Consider the following 20,747-nt stretch of genomic DNA (forward strand, 5'->3'; position numbering starts at 1 on the left):
TTATGTGTGTTTTTCTTCTATTTTTGTATTTACTTCTTGGATTTTTAGTTTTTCAATACTAAGGGGTAAGGAACCAAATATGGTAACTTCATATTCTCTCTCTCTCTCTCTCTCTCTCTCTCTCTCTCTTTAATGTTCTAAAATACATGTTCCTTTCACCTTACATGTGTTTTTCTTCTATTTTTTGGATTTACTTCTTGAATTTTTATTTTTTTTAACACTGAGAGGTAAGGAACCAAATATGGTTACTTCACTCTCTCTCTCTCTCTCTCTCTCTCTCTCTCTCTAATGTTCTAAAATACATGTTCCTTTCACCTTACGTGTGTTTTCTTGTATTTTTTGGATTTACTTCTTGAATTTTTATTTTTTTAACACTTAGAGGTAAGGAACCAAATATGGTTACTTCACTCTCTCTCTCTCTGTCTCTCTCTCTCTCTCTTTCTTTCTCTAATGTTCTAAAATACATTTTCCTTTTACCTTACGTGTGTTTTTTTTTCTGTTTTTTGGATTTACTTCTTGAATTTTTATTTTTTTAACACTTAGAGGTAAGGAACCAAATATGGTTACTTCACTCTCTCTCTCTCTCTCTCTCTCTCTCTCGCTCTCTGTCTCTCTCTCTCTTTCTTTCTCTAATGTTCTAAAATACATGTTCCTTTCACCTTACGTGTGTTTTTCTTCTATTTTTTATTTTTACTTCTTGGATTTTTAGTTTTTTAACACTTTTTTGCCACAAGAAAATTTCCATAATAGAAAATGTTTTTATTCTATGTGTCCCCCTTCTTTCTCAATAACTGCCTTCACACGCTTCCTGAAACTTGCGCAAGTGTTCCTCAAATATTCAGGTGACAACTTCTCCCATTCTTCTTTAATAGTATCATCCAGACTTTCTCCTAATAGTTTTGCTCATAGTCATTCTCTTCTTTCCATTATAAACAGTCTTTATGGACACTCCAACTATTTTGGAAATCTCCTTTGGTGTGACGAGTGCATTCAGCAAATCACACACTCTTTGACGTTTGCTTTCCTGATTACTCATATGGGCAAAAGTTTGTGAAAAGGTATGGATAATAGTGTTAGGTATGATTATGACATCAATATATGTTTGGTTTCAAAACAATTGACGTAGTGCCTGCTGAGAAAAAACAACTAAATATTCATTGTAAATTTTGCTTCCCCACCCTGTACATGGTGGACAGGGAATGTGAGGCAGGTTTTGTTTGTTTGGACAAATGACGGAAAAATCATCAACCACGCGGTGATTTTAAAGGCTACTGCAGGTCATTAAAAAGCATTAAGTCGTTAAATAGATTTTGTGAAAATTTAGGCCCTAAATGGGTTTAACCCTTTCATGCATGAATTATGAGAATCTTAGTTGAGGTTTTTTTTTTTTGTTTGTTTGTTTGTTTTTGAGTGTTTTTATTTCTCCTAAGGCATGAAAAAAACAATGAGATTGAGTTTTTTTTTTTCATAGATTTACAAAAATGTCCACTCAGCTACACCGTGAATTTTATCCTTGAAGCAAAGAAACATGTATTTAAAACCCGATATCATAAAGTGATATGAAAACAGTGAAATGAAACCATGTTTAATGCAGCTAATCTGATGTTTTCTCACATTTTAACATATTCTAATACAGTTATTACTCACTTCATGGAGATAATATGCAAAAAATAAAAATTAACAATTGATTTCCACTCAAGACCCAATCAAGAACTGCAAAGTTGCAGTAATGGTATGAATTGCAGTTTATGAGATGATGCATAAGTGTCCACTTTGTTGGTTGATATGGAACTAAAACAACAAAACCCATGAATATACAAGAGAACAGCTGGAGAATAGCTGTCCACTGTAGTGACCACTATGCATGAAAGGGTTAAAAAGCATTAAATTTCATGTCCAGAGGCATTAAAAAATTCAATACACTTGATGGAAAACAAACTTTTTTATTCACGATTTATTTTGATTATATATGCATTTAATTTTTTTTTTCTTTTTTTTTTTTTCTTTTTTTAAATTAAAAAAAAAAAAAAAAAGCATTTAATTTGGATCGGAAGTATAGTGTGATGATTGACAGGGCGAACCCTTTAATTGGCTATTTTTTATGGCCGATACATGAAGTCACAACACCGGATGCTTGGAATCAAGGTTTTAATAGTTTAGGATTTTTCATTATAGTTTAGTTTTATTTAGTTTTGACTTTTTTTTTTTTTTTTCCTCTAATTCAGTTAGTTTTAATTACTTTTTAGAGCAGGTTTGCTAGTTTTTATTAGTTTTCGTTATTTTCTAAATGCTTAGTTTTAGTTTAGTTTTAGTTTTTTCATATCTTTTATCTCCTTTGCTGTCATATTCAAATAAATCCCAGACAGGACTCTGCTGTTTTCTCCCAATTTTAGTCTCCATGTTTCCAGGTAGGGTGGGGACCAGAAGACGACTTTAAAGAATGGAAGAAAACTTGATGGTTTTTTCGTATGGAATAGTGAATAAAAGAAAAACATGATCAAATGTAAAGTTGCTATTATTACTATTATTATGTATTTATCTGTTTTTTAAGCCAGTTTCTTATTTGAATTTACAGAAACCACTGTGTTGTGATATAAAATTACATATACTCTTAGATTTTTGCTATTATGACCCAACCCTATGATTCTATTCCATTTCTCCACATAGATCCTCCTAAATCCAATAAAAGTCCCACACTGCTCCTGTATGAAGGGGTCAGGATTTGTCTTTGCTCATACACAAACAGAACATTCTTCAGTGGATTGCAGACCGCTCTGTACACTTCAGCGGTGGCCCATAGCGGCTGAAGGAGATCCAAGACATCACAGGATATTTCTCACCACATTGATTATATTGGGAGGGGAGAAAAAAAAAACAACACAATTCTAATTGCAATCTTGCTCTTTCTAGCGTATCTGCTTTCCTCCATTTTACACTGCTGCGACCACTTATTTGGAAATGTTCTCGAGCTGAAACTAGGTGAAGGAGGCCTACGAGGAGGCCTCGAAAAACTGAATCTTGACGTCCTGTAAAACACTGCAGATACTGAAAAGAAACCGTTTAGAGCAGTGGTTCTCAATCTTTTTCTGTCGGGCCCCCCCTTTGGAGCATGAAAAATCTCCAAGCCCACCTCAACCCCAACAACACTGTACCTGTGGTGCAATTATAACGTTTATTGAAAGAAACATCAATATTGTTAGAATACTTTTTGCTTTTCCTTGAATAATTTGTTGTGCAAATTAAAAATAACTTCGATTTTTGATAGAACAATATAAATGACCTCAACAAAACTGCTCCCTGAGACTTTATTTTTCCAATTAAAAATAGGAAATGTGTAATTATCTTACAACTATGACAATAAGGTAAATTTTTTTCGTAGAAGAACAAACAAATTTTGGTAACAAAGATGAACATTTGAACAATATCAGTGGCTGCAATGAGCCTGTTTCCGTTGCACATCTCAGAACATTAAAGTACAAACTGTACAGGGTGGGGAAGCAAAATTTACAATGAACATTTAGTTGTTTTTTCTCAGCAGGCACTACGTCAATTGTTTTGAAACCAAACATATATTGATGTCATAATCATACCTAACACTATTATCCATACCTTTTCAGAAACTTTTGCCCATATGAGTAATCGGGAAAGCAAACGTCAAAGAGTGTGTGATTTACTGAATGCACTCGTCACACCAAAGGAGATTTCAAAAATAGTTACAGTGTCCATAAAGACTGTTTATAATGGAAAGAAGAGAATGACTATGAGCAAAACTATTACGAGAAAGTCTGGAAGTGGAGGAAGCAACAAAAAAAACGTACCACAGCTTTTATTAAAGCTCTCAAATCCAAAATCCTAAAGGATCCAACCAAATCCATGAGAAAAATGGCAATTGAACTTGAGGTAGACAACAAGACCGTTAGAAATGCAGTAAAATATGATTTGAAGTTAAAATCTTACACTAGAACACCAAAACACTTGTTGACAACAGCTATGAAGGAAAAGAGATTGGAAAGGTGCAAGAAAATTATTACATGGTTCAAGAAAAAGTCCTCCATTGTAACGATCTTTTCAGATGAAAAGATCTTCACTGTCGATGCTGTTCTGAACCGCAGAAATGACAGATGTATCGCAAAATCGAAAACTGAGGTTAAGGGGACATTCAGAACAAAACATCCTGCTCAAGTTATGGCTTTTGGTGTTGTGGCTTCCGATGGAAAGAAAATGCCCGTAAAATTCTACAAAGCTGATGAAAAAATCAATGTTAATACTTACGACAAGACTCTGAGATAGCAGGTATTGCCATGGCTTAAAGCAAACTACCCAGATGGAAATTATGTATGGACACAGGATGGTGCTCCAGCCCACACAGCTAGAAAAATACAAGATTTCTGCAAATCCAACTTTAGCAATTTTTGGGAATCATGTTTATGGCCGCCTTCTAGCCCAGATCTAAACCCTCTGGATTCTGCTATTTGGGGCGTTTTAGAACATGCTACCAATAGAACATCACACAGCAATGTCGACTTTCTTAAAGATACTATTAAAGAAGAATGGGAGAAGTTGTCACCCGAATATTTGAGGAACACTTGCGCAAGTTTCCGGAAGCGTGTGAAGGCAGTTATTGAGAAAGAAGGAGGACACATAGAATAAAAACATTTTCTATGATGTCAATTTTCTTGTGGCAAATAAATTCTCATGACTTTCAATAAACTAATTGGTCATACACTGTCTTTCAATCCCTGCCTCAAAATGTTGTAAATTTTGCTTCCCCGTCCTGTACAAACTGTGCAAAACCACAAACATTGCACATTTTTCTTTTCCAGTCCAATCCTTGTCCATTGTCCAAACCTAAACTCTTGGTCTAGTCTAGTGACAGATCACTATGGCAGTAGATTTGTTTGTTGTACGTCCCTAAAATGAGTCCAGGGTGTTCCAACGCTAAAACATTAGTTCCACCTGATGCATGTTCTAACCTGAAGAAAAAAAAACAAAACACCTAGGAATGATCCCATGCCCCCCCGGAAAGCCTTCGCGCCCCACAGTTTGAGAAACACTGGTTTAGAGTGACAGTCGTCGCAGCCCTCTTCCCTCCCTGATTACTCCATCGAAACCACACTCTCGCTTCTCTTAGCTCTCTTTTGTCCTCATTCCACTCCCACTGTACACTTTTCTTCTCCGTAGGTGTCCTCATTTCATCCATCCGTCCATCTATCTCTCCATCTATCTATCAAGTCTTAACTCCCTCCCCTCTCGTACCTATCTAAACTCACCCACTTTCCTCCTACTAGTCATGCATTGTGCTCGATTCATTTTCTCTTTTCACTTCGCTCCCTTTGCCGCAGACTAGGAACCATCTGTCTCAGTCAATTTCTATTCAAAGCCGCAGACTAGTGTACATTCATCAGTGCCTGGATCATTTAAGAACAGTCACACACACACACACACACACACACGACACAGTGTGGTTAGCAGCGGGGATCCAATGTGTGAATGCAGATAAGTAAGTTTAAAAATACTCCGGTGCGATAGCGCGTGCGTGTGCGTGACCTTTCGTCGCGCCCGTAACAACCCACTGACTCGTCTGTCAGGCGTTCTAATACACTGACCACTCAGTCTGTTTCACTGGCTGCTACTCCAACTGACTCAGTGTGAGCGAGGAGAGCCACTGTGTGCAATATGGAGTGACACATATCCATATGCGCGTAAATCCGCGTCCGCATGAAGTCGGCGCGCGTGCGTTTACGTCCTTGTGTGTGTGTGAAGGCTGCAGCCTGTTTTCTATTGTGGCCCTGTCTTTCACCGCTTCCCTTTATTAATGGGGCCTCCAGTGCTACCTACATGTATTTGTCATCACTGTCACAAGCAGTACATGATGCACGGTGACAAATACGACAGCGCGCCGCGAAGGTTAAGAGAAAGTTGACTCATGTATGCAGGATTGTGTAGCCTTTATGCTGTATTTTTAAAATCCATCTGTGCATGTTCTCACATTATGTAGAATACACATACACCGTGTATTGATTTATACATTTGTGTGTGAGATTGTGCAGCTTCCTTCCTGGACTTTTTCCTCTTGAGGTCATGGCTTCTGTATTAATCATCCCAACAGCTGGATAATAGGAGTCCTGCACAGGTGTTACACACACACTCACGGGAATTTTAATTGTTTAATTCCAACCTGGCTCTATTTCATGTCAGCGGAGAATGAAACCGCAGACTTATTCTGGGTGTTTTGCGTCCGTGTCCTGTGATTGCACGTGTTGTTCTCCTAACGTGTGTGCTTCTCTTGTTCACAAGTGTTCGGATTGATGCTGTTGGGTTTTTTTTTTTTCTTTTTTTTGAGCTTGTATTTGAATTAAGTGAGCGCTGAGGTGTGTGAGATCCCTTTTAATGAGTCTCTCTGGAAGGAAGCTGTGGGGAGCTACAGATGCCATAAATGGGACTAATTTCTCTCCACAGAGAACAAATGCTGACTGAGCGTGTCTGAATATTTTTTACGCTGCTGATGGGATACAAAGCTACAGTGAATTTTAACTTAGATGTGGATTTGTGTTCTATGTAGTTTCTCACCCAAACTTGAAGCTGGTGCACGGAGTATTTTTTGTTTTTACTGTCACAGGGGGAAGAAAAAATCAATAATTGCATTTCTTCTTTCATGTCTTATTGTAACTGAAGTAGTGTGAGTCGAAACTATTCATGCACCTCCCCTTGGCTCTGCTTCCTAGCTTTAAAAAATCAGGTGTTTGATGTGAGAGTTTGGCTGTTACACACATGAATGTGCATTTGTATGTTTTATTTCCCCTTAAAGAGGCTATATGGTGTATTCCTACTTTAAAATATATGAAATAAGTGACCCAGTATTTTTATTAGTGCTGAGAATAAAGGGCTCTGATGCTCGGCCAAAGTAGTTTGGTCAGTTGCTGCCATGTACAGGGTGGGGAAGCAAAATTTACAATGAACATTTAGTTGTTTTTTCTCAGCAGGCACTACGTCAATTGTTTTGAAACCAAACATATACTGATGTCATAATCATACCTAACACTATTATCCATACCTTTTCACAAACTTTTGCCCATATGAGTAATCAGGAAAGCAAACGTCAAAGAGTGTGTGATTTGCTGAATGCACTCGTCACACCAAAGGAGATTTGAAAAATAGTTGGAGTGTCCATAAAGACTGTTTATAATGGAAAGAAGAGAATGACTATGAGCAAAACTATTAGGAGAAAGTCTGGAAGATACTATTAAAGAAGAATGGGAGAAGTTGTCACCCGAATATTTGAGGAACACTTGCGCAAGTTTCAGGAAGCGTGTGAAGGCAGTTATTGAGAAAGAAGGAGGACACATAGAATAAAAACATTTTCTATGATGTCAATTTTCTTGTGGCAAATAAATTCTCATGACTTTCAATAAACTAATTGGTCATACACTGTCTTTCAATCCCTGCCTCAAAATATTGTAAATTTTGCTTCCCCGTCCTGTACAAACTGTGCAAAACCACAAACATTGCACATTTTTCTTTTCCAGTCCAATCCTTGTCCATTGTCCAAACCTAAACTCTTGGTCTAGTCTAGTGACAGATCACTATGGCAGTAGATTTGTTTGTTGTACGTCCCTAAAATGAGTCCAGGGTGTTCCAACGCTAAAACATTAGTTCCACCTGATGCATGTTCTAACCTGAAGAAAAAAAAACAAAACACCTAGGAATGATCCCATGCCCCCCCGGAAAGCCTTCGCGCCCCACAATTTTGCTTCCCCACCCTGTAGATAATATGTTGCAAAAACATACTTTATATGTATATTAGGGCTGTCAAAATTAATGCATTAATGCAGATTAATCCACCATCATGATTTATCTGATTCAAAATTTTTTTTTTTTGCACAAATTCTTTTTTTATTGGTATTTATGCAGGGACTCTACAGAATTGTGTTTCAGACATGAATTAATACAAACAAGAACAGTCCCCACCCCCCACTTCCCGCCCATGTTCCAACAGAACCCCACCCCTAACAAAACAAAACAAGACAAAAAAAACAAACAAAAAAAACCAAACCAAAAAAAAGATAATACTAAAAATAATAATAATTAAAAAAGGGTCACTGTACCATTTAGCAGATTGGCTTTAATTTCTAATCCATCATCATGATTAATCTGATGAAAAAATTTTAACGCAATTAACCCATCTGCAACACAGAATGACTCAGAACGTCTCTGGCAACGCATTTGGGTCAGTTTGTCCAGGTAGAGTTAGCGTCACATATGAACAAATGGCAGTTGTTATGGTAGTGACAGGCAGCAGAACTAACCCATAAAGATGGAAGACACTAAACAGCACGTTGGCCCTCTGGATGGAAGTATGAGGAGAAAAAAACAAGACGGAACAGTTGTTTGAAGTTGTTTTGCTGAAACTGTTGAAGGTGTTGAATTAATCCACAGCAACCCTGTGATTAATCTGATTGAAAATTTACTGTTTGACAGCACTAATATATCAGCTAAAATTTACTTAGAGGTCTTATTTCTGTCTTTGTGCATAAGAAATCAATATAAGTGAATCCCCAAAGGAACTTTGTGTTGGTAAATGCAAGTTCTGCTAATTTACAGGATTTCAGTTCTGTTCAACATGTTGATGGTCATATGATCAATGTTTTCAGCTCAAAAATGTCCAATTTCATCACAATTAATGCTATATTTTCATGTCACAAATGGTCAAGTTATATTTGAACTGAATTTACCTGAAAAACAAATATTCTATTCTTTTAGATTCCCCAATTTTTCTTACAAGATTCTATCCTACATATCACATGTTTTATTTTTACAGGTTCAATATGGAGTATGGTGCTGATCCATCCTGCTTATGTTACGCCAATACATACATTAAGAATGTCACATGTCACTTTTTAAATCAACAGTTGTCTAATAATAATCATTTTAATAAAGAAATAACAATTCTATATTGTTATTTCCTCTCTAGTATGATGATAAACTACACAATAAATAATTCTGATCCTAGTTTTTGCACAGGGATCATTAGTGTAAACGGTGACATGGCTGCCGAGCATCAGTATGATGGGATCTGTAACAACCATGTCACATCCGTCCACTGCCACATTTAGTGTTTTTGTGTCAGCTGTTATTGTTTTAGATTCACAATACTAACATTTATGAATTAGAGGATAATTAGCAATAGTAAGTCTATAAGTTTATTACTAATAAAGTACTGGTACTGACCAGATCATCATGGGTAATGTCACGTCTGTCCACCAGCAAAAGCTTTCACATCCACGTGCTATTCAAAATCCAATATTTCTGAAAATATAGCTTCCACTGTCAAATAATATCAGTAGTCTGTGCACAAATGTATTAGCATTATTTCAACACAGTTCTATGCATTTCTTACAACTTTTTTTTTGACAAAAATGGCCACTCATTTGACCCCCTAAGCAAATTTTAGCCGATATATAGCCTAAACTTCATAGGAATTATATGTTGACAGTTAAGAGTTGTATTGTTGTGTATCAGAAAGGTTGTGTAGCTTTATTTTCACTCAGGGCTGTTGTTCTGTTGTTGTTCTATTGGCCTCTGCACTCCAAAACCACCATTTTTCTGCTTGAAGATGGGGAGTGAAAGTATGTGTTTAGGTGACTTGCACTTTCCTTCTTTGTTCACAAAACAACATAGCACAAAGAAATATGAGCTCTGTGCTTCATGTTTTTTTTTTTTTTTTTTTTTACTGATGTAGGTGATACTGTTGTTTTTCCTTTTTTTTTTTTTTAATTTTTACATCTGTATCGTCGTTCAAAGCAGATTTCATGTTTTGTATTTGATTGCCAGCAGTCCTCTAATTTTGTTTGGATATTTGGATGCTTCTTCCAACATTTTCCTCACTTGAAATATGGATGCATTTCATAACAAGGCAAAGCTTTGATTATGGGAATAATCAGTGATGTGGCGATCTGTGGACTAAACTGGCCTGATTGGTTAAATTGGTGACAACGGTTGGGACGCCAATCACATTATGGGCTCAAATCAACAGTTGACTCCAAATTGTAATGATGATAATGATAATAAACTTTATTTATATAGCATTTATATAGCAATTACACTCAGCGTGCAACTCCCACTGGGCAAAATCAAGCTGTGGTTAAGACGACCCAAACTGGAGTTCTGAGTGATGGTAGTGGAGAGCACTGATGTTGGTATATTTTCTGCCAGTTTGCATCACTCTAAATGGGGGAATGGTGTAAAATTTATGACATGACAGGGCGTCTAACCATAGCAGAACACATTATAAACACAGCAGGTGCTAGACCTTGGTAAGATGGCGATGAAGAGTCGCATAACTCTTAGAAATAACATAAGAGCTCTGTATTGAAAAGATGAACAATAATGAAAGGGCGATGACTCAGTTGAACATTAAAACCAGAAAGAAGATGTTCAGTCGTTAGGACACGACAAACGCATACAATTAAAGCCGAAACAATTTTACAGAGTAGAGAACCTTGAGATCAGATTATATTAAAGTTTTCTAGCAACTGACAAGTGAGCAATAAAAGTAGCCATTGTAATGTTTTTACAGTGTTTACAGAACAGCACGTTGGGTTTGAAACGGTGCATTTCTACATCCCTGTTAATGTAAATGAGAACATATCTGTTCCATGAAAAGACTAACACCTTTTCGTACACTACAGTAAATTGCAGTCATACATCACGGGAGTGGTTTGCACGTCTCTATATACACCTGCAACTCTCTACGGAACATACAGTGCAGAATCCAGAGAAAAGCATGAACGTTCACTTTTATAGCCATTTGTTTGTGTTTACATACCACACATTATCATAGGTGCATTAATTTTGCTACTTATAGCAATGACTTGCTTCACAGAGCAGAGCTGGGATTAAAAAAAAAAAAAAAAAAAAAGCTCTAAATTTACTGTGACACCGACTGTAATTGTGATTGCGGCGTTATAGCAGAAAGGCACAGATGAAAAGTGGTCTTTTATGGCAATGAGCTTTCAATAAATCGCCCCTGATTAATGATCCCATTATTACATTACAAGAAAAATGATGAAAAATGTTCTTTTCTTCCAATACGGATAAAACACAATGCCTATTCTTTGGTCATTCTATGGGGTTGTATTTTCATTTAGGGAGGACGGTGTTTTTTTGTTCTCTGGGTTTCATGGCTCATTAAAATGAATGAGTGCTCCTTCTTGAGTGTTTACCCAACGAACATTATTACTCAGGTAATTCAGTGTCTAAACCTCGCCGTGTTTGTGTTCTTGCAGGTTGGCTATGAAAATGCAGGGACCGTGGAATTTTTGGTGGACAAACACGGTAAACACTACTTCATCGAAGTCAACTCCCGGCTCCAGGTGGAACACACGGTTACCGAAGAAATCACAGAGTAAGTGTGTGATGTTTACGTTTATGGTTGTGTTAAAGTTATTGGGTTACCTCGATGGCTGCAGTACTTTGTCATCAGTGTTAGGAGTAACACATTACAGAAGTAATGCATTGCAATAACAGATTACATTTTGGTGTAAGGCATTAGTAATAAATTTTTAGTAATATTTTACTTGGTACATGTTCAATAGCGCTTGCGTTACAACACACTTTTCACCCCTAATTTAATAGCTCAATTGAAAAAACAAAAAAAAAAAAAAAACAGCAATACCATGAGACCTTAACCCATAAAGACCCAAACAGCCACCTACGACCAAAACATCTACTGATCTAAAATGTTTAAGAACTTCTGAACTACTAATTCTATCAATACATGTTAATAATTAGTTTAAAATGCAATTTGTCATCTTTTCATGGTCATCCGATATGACCCATTTGGATGTTCAGACGCTCCATAGTGAACGTGGAAACACCGTCATCTTCTACAACATTGATTCACCAGTAAAACCCATGGAGTTGGATCAATGACAGTGAATGAACACACTTGGTTTTTGCTCAATAAATGATATATTTTGCTGAAAAAATCCCTTTTTCATCAGTTTTCTCTGTTTTTGAAATAATAAGCCTAAACTTTAATCTGAGCTTTCATGAACATCTAAATGATCAGTGAATTAAATACAGGAAAATACCTGATGTTCACTGAAATTCTGCCAAATACAGGGGATAATGTCATAATAAATGGTGATAAATCACTGAAGAAATATTAAATATAGAGAAAAGTGAATTCAGGAACTGACACAAAAGTAGCGCTGGGTCTTTATGGGTTAAAGAATCAAAAATGTATTAGGAAAGTTCGATTTCCTGTTGGTGTTCAGACAATGGGTGAAGATGGCAGAAGACAGTACATTGGTCACATGGACGTATGCTCATTGCTAACCCTAACCCTGCTTTACAGAAGCTAGTTAGCATGATCCCTGTGATCAGCAATGACAAGGTAAGCTAACGTTTCTGTGACTAGTTAGAATTCTGTATCAGTTATGGATTTATTTACTGGCATCCCCTGTTTGAACATGTAAAATGTTGAAAAAAATGCAAGCGTTCCTGCTGGAATTCAAACATTGTAGACCGTAGCGTTATTTACTGAGCTATCCATCCACATGTACTTCGGGGTGGGGGGGGTTCTACTGCGCACGTGCCATTTATGACGAGAGTCTGTATGTAACTCAAAAGTAATACAGGAGTCATGTAATGCATTACAGTTCTGAGACAGAAGTCGCTTTTCCATTGACCCTCAAATTGTGCAAATATATCTTGCGCATAAAAATTTACTTAATTGAAAAACAACAATTTCCTCAAAAGTCTCATTTTATTAAAATTTTTTGCGCTCCCGTCACTCAGAAGGTAAACAAAAAGATTGGCATGAATGTTTGTATGTGTTGAAGTTTTTGATTATTTCTTGATATTTCCTTATTTTCTGCTTCTGTATGATCCATCAGTAGTCGCTTTTCCATTGACCCTCAAATTGCGCAAATATAACTTAGTAAAAATTTACCAAATGGAAAACGATAATTTCGCCAAAAGTCTCATTTTTTGATTACAATTTTTTGCGCTGGCAAGGGGTGGTTTTTCGGGCGTAGCACAAATAGTATATCACGGAAAACTGCAATGGGAAGACCTTTTTTCGCAACTCGAGTCAGGTGAGTTTAAAAAACTGATGTTGACGGACGTTACAACAAGCGAAGAAGAACAACGCACCAGGAAACCCGATCATTTTTTAATTTAGTACGAGATAGAGGGGTAATATATAATAATAATGAATATATCTGTAAATCAACACCATATTTACATTCGTCGCCATGTTTATGGAATGACTTCTCGTGTCATCTCGTGATAATAAATAAACAAATCATCGCATTTGTGATTTAATGGAAAAACCGACATTATGCACTTCTGTTTTTTCGACATTTAGTAAATATCGGTAAAGTTTTGCGCAGATGTCCAATGGAAAATCGACTAGTAATATTATAAGGTAAGAGATTACTTTTACACAACGGTAACAGTTGGGAAGTAACTCGCACAACACCGATTGTCATTTTGTGCATTTGTTTAGCATCACCTGCCCATAGACAGGTGTGCAGCTTTATGGTTTTGATGGTTCCCAGTCTGAGGATGCAGGTACGGAGGAGGAAGGCCGACGGAGGACGAGTTAAAGTACCTGACGCAAAAAAAAAAAAAAAAAAAATGGAGCCGCGGAGAAGGAAGGGTTGACAGAAAGCTGACGGGAAGAGCCGGTTGTAGGAGAGAGATTGTAGGAAGCAGAGCAGGTGGGATCACTGAAGGAGAGAAGCTGAATGATGAGGCCAGAGAGGGGGCGAGAGACAATGGGAATGAGGGAGAGGTGAGGAAGAAAGAAGGGACAATGAAAGATAAAAATAGCATTCCGCTCCGCCGGTGACCTGTGAGATTTGCCGGTCTGAAACGACACAGATGGCTCTCGGAGTAATAAACATCCAACATCAAAACAAAGCAGCCCCACACGGGTACAGGTGTGTAGGCCTTTCAGTCCCACCCATATCCATAAATCTTTGTTCGGCGCCAACGCGTGTACATAGAAATTTACAATTACACAGATCATACTTGTAATTAGCTCCATTAATAAATGCGCCGACAAACGAACAAATGAATCCAGCTAATACAGCGAGATACAGGCGGCAGGGGAGATTTACATGCAGACAATAATACAATGATTTCACCTGTTCCTATGGCAACCCAACACAAGAACAGCCCGCATGATTGACAGCTATATTGGCTCCATACTCTCTGCAGTCTAGTTTAGTTTCTTTCATCCCTTTTTGTATTTTACTCTGTGTGTTTTGTTGTTTTTTTTGTACACAAATAAGCTCTTTGATCAACGGGCTATATTTGCATACACCATCATACATCAACTCTGGATGAGTGAATATACAAAGCTGGAAACCTTTGTCAGTTCCCCACTCCATTAATTATTGCTCCTCAGATAAAACTGTCTTCTTTGTTTTTTTAAAAATATATTTATTTATCATTTTGTGGTGCATATTTATGTAACATTGAACATTTGAATATTCAATTTCAGAGGCATTACGCATGTCCCATTCCTCCCACCCCCTCACCCTCCCACATGACACACTTGATGATAGTAATAATAAAAAAAAAAAAAAAAAAAAAAAAAGCAAAGTACTCATAGAACAAAAAGATTAAAAAAAAAGTAACATAAAATAATAAAAGCAAAGAAAGGAAAAAAAACCCCAAAAGATTAGCCTAATAGTAGACAAATCTGCTTATTCACAATTACATCTTACACACAAGATATGGACATGTAATGTTATTAGAGAGTACACAAGTATGTATAGCACGCCAAACAGAAAAAAAAAAAAATATGAGTGGGAATACGGCACTAAAAGCATTTTTTGTGGTTTAGAGTGTCTTTTTTTAGTGTGTTTTTTTAAAGTATTTAACCATAGACCCCCCATACTACTTGAAATTTTGATGATTTTTATTTTGAGATGTCAATTTTTTTTTTTACACAAATAAGCTCTTTGATCAGCTGGCTATATTTGCATACACCACTATACATCAACTCTGGATGAGTGAATATAATAATAATAATGATAATAATAATAATAATAATAATAATAATAATAATAATAATAATAATAAAAATAATGGATTAGATTTCTATAGCACTTTTCAAGGCATCCTAAGCGCTTTACATTATTGATCCATTATTCATTCACTCTCACATTCACACTCTGGTGGTGATAAACTACATTTGATGGAAGCATGGCAACCATTTTGTGCTGAACGGCCCCTCCGACCACCCCCAGACGTTCACATGCATTCATACACCAGTATGAGTGAAGTGTCTTGCCCAAGGACACAACGGCACAAGACTAGGACAGAGCGGGATTCGAACCTACCTACCTTCTGAGCCATGACCGCCCCCAATATACAAAGCTGTAAACCTGTTGTCAGTTTCATCTTTGTTTCCCCACTCCATTAATTATTGCTCCTCAGATAAAACTGTCTTCTTTAAAAACATCTTGTCACTTAAAGTCACTTAAACATTGAAATTATGGGCGACTCCACTTTAATTGATCATCTTTAGGACAAATGTGACAGCATAATTTGAGTGAAAAGACAGTATAATTTAGGTCCTATTCTGTTTTTAAGGGACTGGTCTGTGCTTTTCTGCAGATGAGCTCAAAGCGACAGTTAGAGGTCAAACACCTGCAGAATGTGTGAACGGAAACTATTCATAATCTTATTACTCACAAGGGCTAATTAGTTGTCTTCTGAGGATTCCATTCATATACAAACCCTCATGCACTGTAGGATATGTTTACACTTTCTATAAAGAATTTATGGACTTCAGTGACCTTTTTGCAAATACCTTCAGCTTGACTAAGCTTCTAATCATCACCAGTAATTGAAAACGCGAGTTTGTGTCCACGGGGGCTGCGAGGTAACAGCAACACAGTATTTTGTCATAGAAAAAGACAGGGTTGTCGTGGTTACCTGTGCGCCTACAGCACACTAGAGTAAAGACATTAAAAGTGGCTTTCAATCGGCAGGTAATCCTCGTTGCAGTTTCGCGCAAATTACAGCTGTCACGGTTTCCAGAAATAAGAGTGAATAAATCCAATTGAACACATAATGAATATAATGCATTTTGAACATGGCTGTCTTTTAGTCCGTTTTGGCGGAGATGATGACAGGTGTGGGATTTATTGTGGGCATCAGTGATAGTGTTACTCTTCACTTCTCCCTTTTTTAAAAAATATTTTTTCATTGTTTTAGTTTTTAAAGTACAACAAGTGGTCAAATGTACAACTCTGACCTCAGGTTTTATTGTGCATTTTGTTTGTGCTGTTAAATCACCGACCATTTGGAAAACAGAAATGCCATGAAGAGCGTTTTCGGTAAATAGTGGGGTGATGACAACCAAAGATTAGATTAGATTAGATCAGATTAGATCAGATTAGATTGGTTTAGATTGGTTTAGATTACATTATTATTAGTTTAGATTAGATTAGATTGGGTTAGATTACATTAGATTAGTTTAGATTAGATTAGATTGGTTTAGATTACATTAGATTAGTTTAGATTAGATTGGTTTAGATTACATTAGATTAGTTTAGATTAGATTAGATTAGTTTAGATTAAATTAGATTAGTTTATGTTAGATTAGTTTAGATTAAATTAGATTAGATTAATTTTGGATTACATTAGATGGATGTAGATTAGATCAGATTAGTTTATGATCGATCAGTTTACATTAGATTACCTTAGTTTATATTAGATTAGATTACATTAGATTAGTTTAGATTAGATCAGATTAGATTGGTTTATGTTAGATTAGTTTAGATTAAATTAGATTAATTTTGGATTACATTAGATACATTTAGATTACATCAGATTAGTTTAAAATAGATCTATTTACATTAGATTACCTTAGTTTATATTAGATTAGATTACATTAAATGAGTTTAGATTAGATCAGATTAGATTAGTTTAGATTAAATTAGATTGATTTTGGATTACATTAGATAAATTTAGATTACATCAGATTAGTTTAAAATAGATCTATTTACATTAGATTACCTTAGTTTATATTATATTAGATTACATTAGATTAGTTTAGATTACATCATATTAGATTGGTTTATGTTAGATTAGTTTATATTAAATTAGATTAATTTTGGATTACATTAGATAAATTTAGATTACATCAGATTAGTTTAAAATAGATCTATTTACATTAGATTACCTTAGTTTATATTAGATTAGATTACATTGGATTAGTTTAGATTAGATCAGATTAGATTAGTTTAGATTAAATTATTTTAGATTACAGTAGATACAATCAAATTAGATTACATTAGTTTATATTACTGTAGATTAGATCAGAAAAATTTAGACTAGATTAATTAGATTAGTTTAGATTACATTAGATTAGTTTAGAATAGATCATATTAGTTTAGATTAGATTACTTTAGATTAGATTAGTTTAGATTAGATCAGATCAGATTAGATTAGATTACATTAGATTAGATCAGATTACATTAGTTTAGATTAGACTACATTAGTTTAGATTAGTTTAGACTAGATTAGAATAGTTTAGTTTAGATTTGATTAGTTTAGATTAGATCATATTAGATTAGATTAGTTTAGATTATATTAGATTAACAGACAGTTTGAGAAAGATTGTCCGGTGTTAGATTCTGCATGTTGACCTTACTGATCGCCTCAATAAAAAAACCTATTGATTATTAAAACCGACAGCCAAACGTCTACTTGCAAAACAAGCATTCAGTCGGATCCAACCGTAAAAAAAAAACACAGACTTTATATATTAACAGAACTGACAAATTGCGACTCTACTCTTAGAACTGTTTTTCTTTTTTGAATTTTGCATTTGCTCTCCGTTTGACAAGTGTAAAACCTCTAATCATAGTGTATCATCGACGAAAATGAGCAGAGCAGACTAGTTTCAAAGAGCTAATGCAGAAGGCGTACTATTTATTTCTCATAAATAACATATTTTATGAGGGCTTAACATAGGTCTCCGGAGGATAGTGGTAAACTTTGTACAATTGCTTTTTCTTTTCTATTACTGCCATTGAACGCTGTGTCATATGTAATACATCTAAAAGTGAAAACAAAAGGAAAGGGAAGAGATGGGGACACTGAAGAACACAGGCAATATCTTAGTTATATTTTCATCTAGATGCAACCCACCAAGGATGTCACGCTGCATTAGTCGCGAACACACGAGATGAGTTGTGAGATGGGAAAATCTTGACTCTACATTGTGTATCAATCGATGTTTCTTTATTCTGCCATTGTGCTTCCACCACCTCTGCCTACTCTGCTTTTGTTATTTTATATCTTCCACTCTTTGTGTCCGTAGAGAAACGGCTTTTGCGCTTGCTGATGTACACACACACACACATACACACACTTCCGATCAGTGACACAGTCGCTTCATAGAAAATTATTCTCACGTGTTTCAGTCCTGCATCGGAGTTTGTCACAACCTCCTCATCCTGCAGAAAGGAGCTTGTACCACTGAGGAAATATGACATTCTGGTGGAATTGGGGTCATCGGAATTGGCAGGAGTGCAGTAATTACTTGATTCTGGGCAGCGTCCCTGCATAAAACAGGACAATGATGAAAGTTCGAGCTGTCACAAGCAGGAATAGCCCAAGTACAGCTCTGGAAAGAAATATGAGACCGCTGCAAAATTATCACTTTCTCTGATTTTAACATTTATAGCAGTGGTTTCCAACCTTTTTTGGCTCGTGACCCTATTTTAATATCACAAATTTCTGGTGACCCCAGACATTCAAAACTGAGACTTTTTTTTGCTAAAATTAATTTGTTTTTGATCATGTAATAGTTTACTACACTATGTTGCAGATAAATGTTAATTCTAGATGACATATAGTCTATATAATGTATATTATTATGGACGGAGGCAGAAAAGCCAGGTGTAGATTACTGCACAAAGTGAGAATTTTATTTTCCTTGGTCAGGATATGTACAGTCAGTCCAGCTTGGATTTACAAGGCTGACAATTAATACTGAACAAACAAGAACTCAAAGTATGAATTATGAAAGAGCTGCAGCATCTGAAACTGACCACAGTGAACATTTGACAGATAAACAGAACCACAGTACTGTGTGATATAAAGATGTACAAGTATGTGGTATGTGGATGTATATGTATGTATAGGTGTGTATGTGTGTGTGTATGTCGAGGCCCAAAACGGAATCTGGCCCGATTCAGAATCTGGCCGGCCCAGAATGGAATTCTATTCTAGGCCGACCTAGAATGGAATCCTGCTGCTATAATGTTATTTTTATACCATGTTTAATGCAAATGATCCATAATTCCATAATTTGTCATAATTTTACATTTTCAGTCTTACATACCTTGAGTAACTATTGTCAATTTCAGTCGATTTCACTGTACCATATATTGGTGGGGAGTACCACTAGGTTCTATTTGTAAATAAAGTGTATTATAGTTTACAATTAAAATGTTGTTTGTTTCATTTTTTTTCACATATTTGCAAATTCCATGTATTGATTTTTGTAATAATTTAGATCATTTGCATTAAACATGGTATAAAAATAACATTATAGCAGCAGGATTCCATTCTAGGCCGGCCTAGAATAGAATTCCATTCTGGGCCGGCCCAATTCTGAATCGGGCCAGATTCCGTTTTGGGCCTTGACATGTATATATGTAGGTGTATATGTGTGTATAGATCTGTGTATGAATATGTATTGACATATATGTGTTATTGTATTATGTGTTTATGTAAATCATATTATATTTGTTCATCATAATATAAAGCCAGAAACCTAATTATTTACTAGTAAGTATCAGTCATATTATGGCATAGAGTATAGATATGATTAGACGAGGAAGGTTATTATTGTTATTAATTATATAAGGAGAAGGGGTGGGAGTTTATAAGTTGCACTTCTTCTCACTCCTTTTCGAATATGTATTATATGTCTTATGTTTAAGTGTTTTGCTTATTTATTTTCTTCTGTTTGACATTCATGTTCGAAATAAATACATCAATCAATCAGTCAATCAAACAGGGGCTTCAGTTTCAGCTTCAGAGTTTGTCATGTCTTTTATGTATTGTGATTGTCTCTCTCAACTCTTTTTTAATTTTTTTTATTAGTAATTAAAAAAATAATAATAATAATAATAATTACTAGAAATTTCAGACGACCCCATTTGAATTTCAGGTGACCCCACGTGAGGTCCCGACCCCAAGGTTGACAAACACTGATTTATAGGTATATGTTTTTTGTTTGTTTTTTTTTATTTCTAAACTACCGACAACATTTCTCCTAAATTCCAAATAAAAGCATGTATTTGCAGAACATGACACATGGTCAAATATGCAATGCAAAGAAAACCAGTTCATATTCATTTCTAAACAAAACAATACTAATGTTTTAACTTGGGAAAAGTTCAAACATCAATATTTGGTGGAATAAGCCTGATTTTCAATGACAGCTTTCACGTGTCTTGGCTCTCCACCATTGCTGTTGGATGACTTTATGCAGCTCCTGGTATAGAAATTCAAGAAGCACAGCAATGTTCCATGGCTTGTGACCATCCATGTTCCTCCAGAAGTTTTCAAAGTGGGTTCAGGTCTGGAGATTGAGCTGGCCATGATAGGGTCTTCATCTGGTGGTCCGTCATCCACACCTTTATTGACCTAGCTGAGGCCAGGAGCATTGTCCTGATAAAAGAACCAGTGCTCAGAGTTTGGGA

The 20,747-nt window shown here is 35.8% G+C and overlaps 1 protein-coding gene across 2 annotated transcripts in view; it reads left to right on the plus strand.

The window, feature by feature from the left end:
• The window catches only part of pcxb (pyruvate carboxylase b), an 848,274-nt gene that overhangs the window by 166,554 nt on the left and 660,973 nt on the right, over positions 1–20,747 (plus strand). For both annotated transcript variants that reach the window (XM_030162429.1, XM_030162430.1), the window contains one exon: positions 11,286–11,404. In XM_030162429.1, the coding sequence (XP_030018289.1) occupies positions 11,286–11,404 (119 nt within the window). The remainder of the gene's footprint in view (positions 1–11,285; positions 11,405–20,747) is intronic.

This window comes from Sphaeramia orbicularis, chromosome 18, assembly GCF_902148855.1.
Source record: "Sphaeramia orbicularis chromosome 18, fSphaOr1.1, whole genome shotgun sequence".
In the NCBI taxonomy this organism is placed as follows: Eukaryota; Metazoa; Chordata; class Actinopteri; order Kurtiformes; family Apogonidae; genus Sphaeramia; species Sphaeramia orbicularis.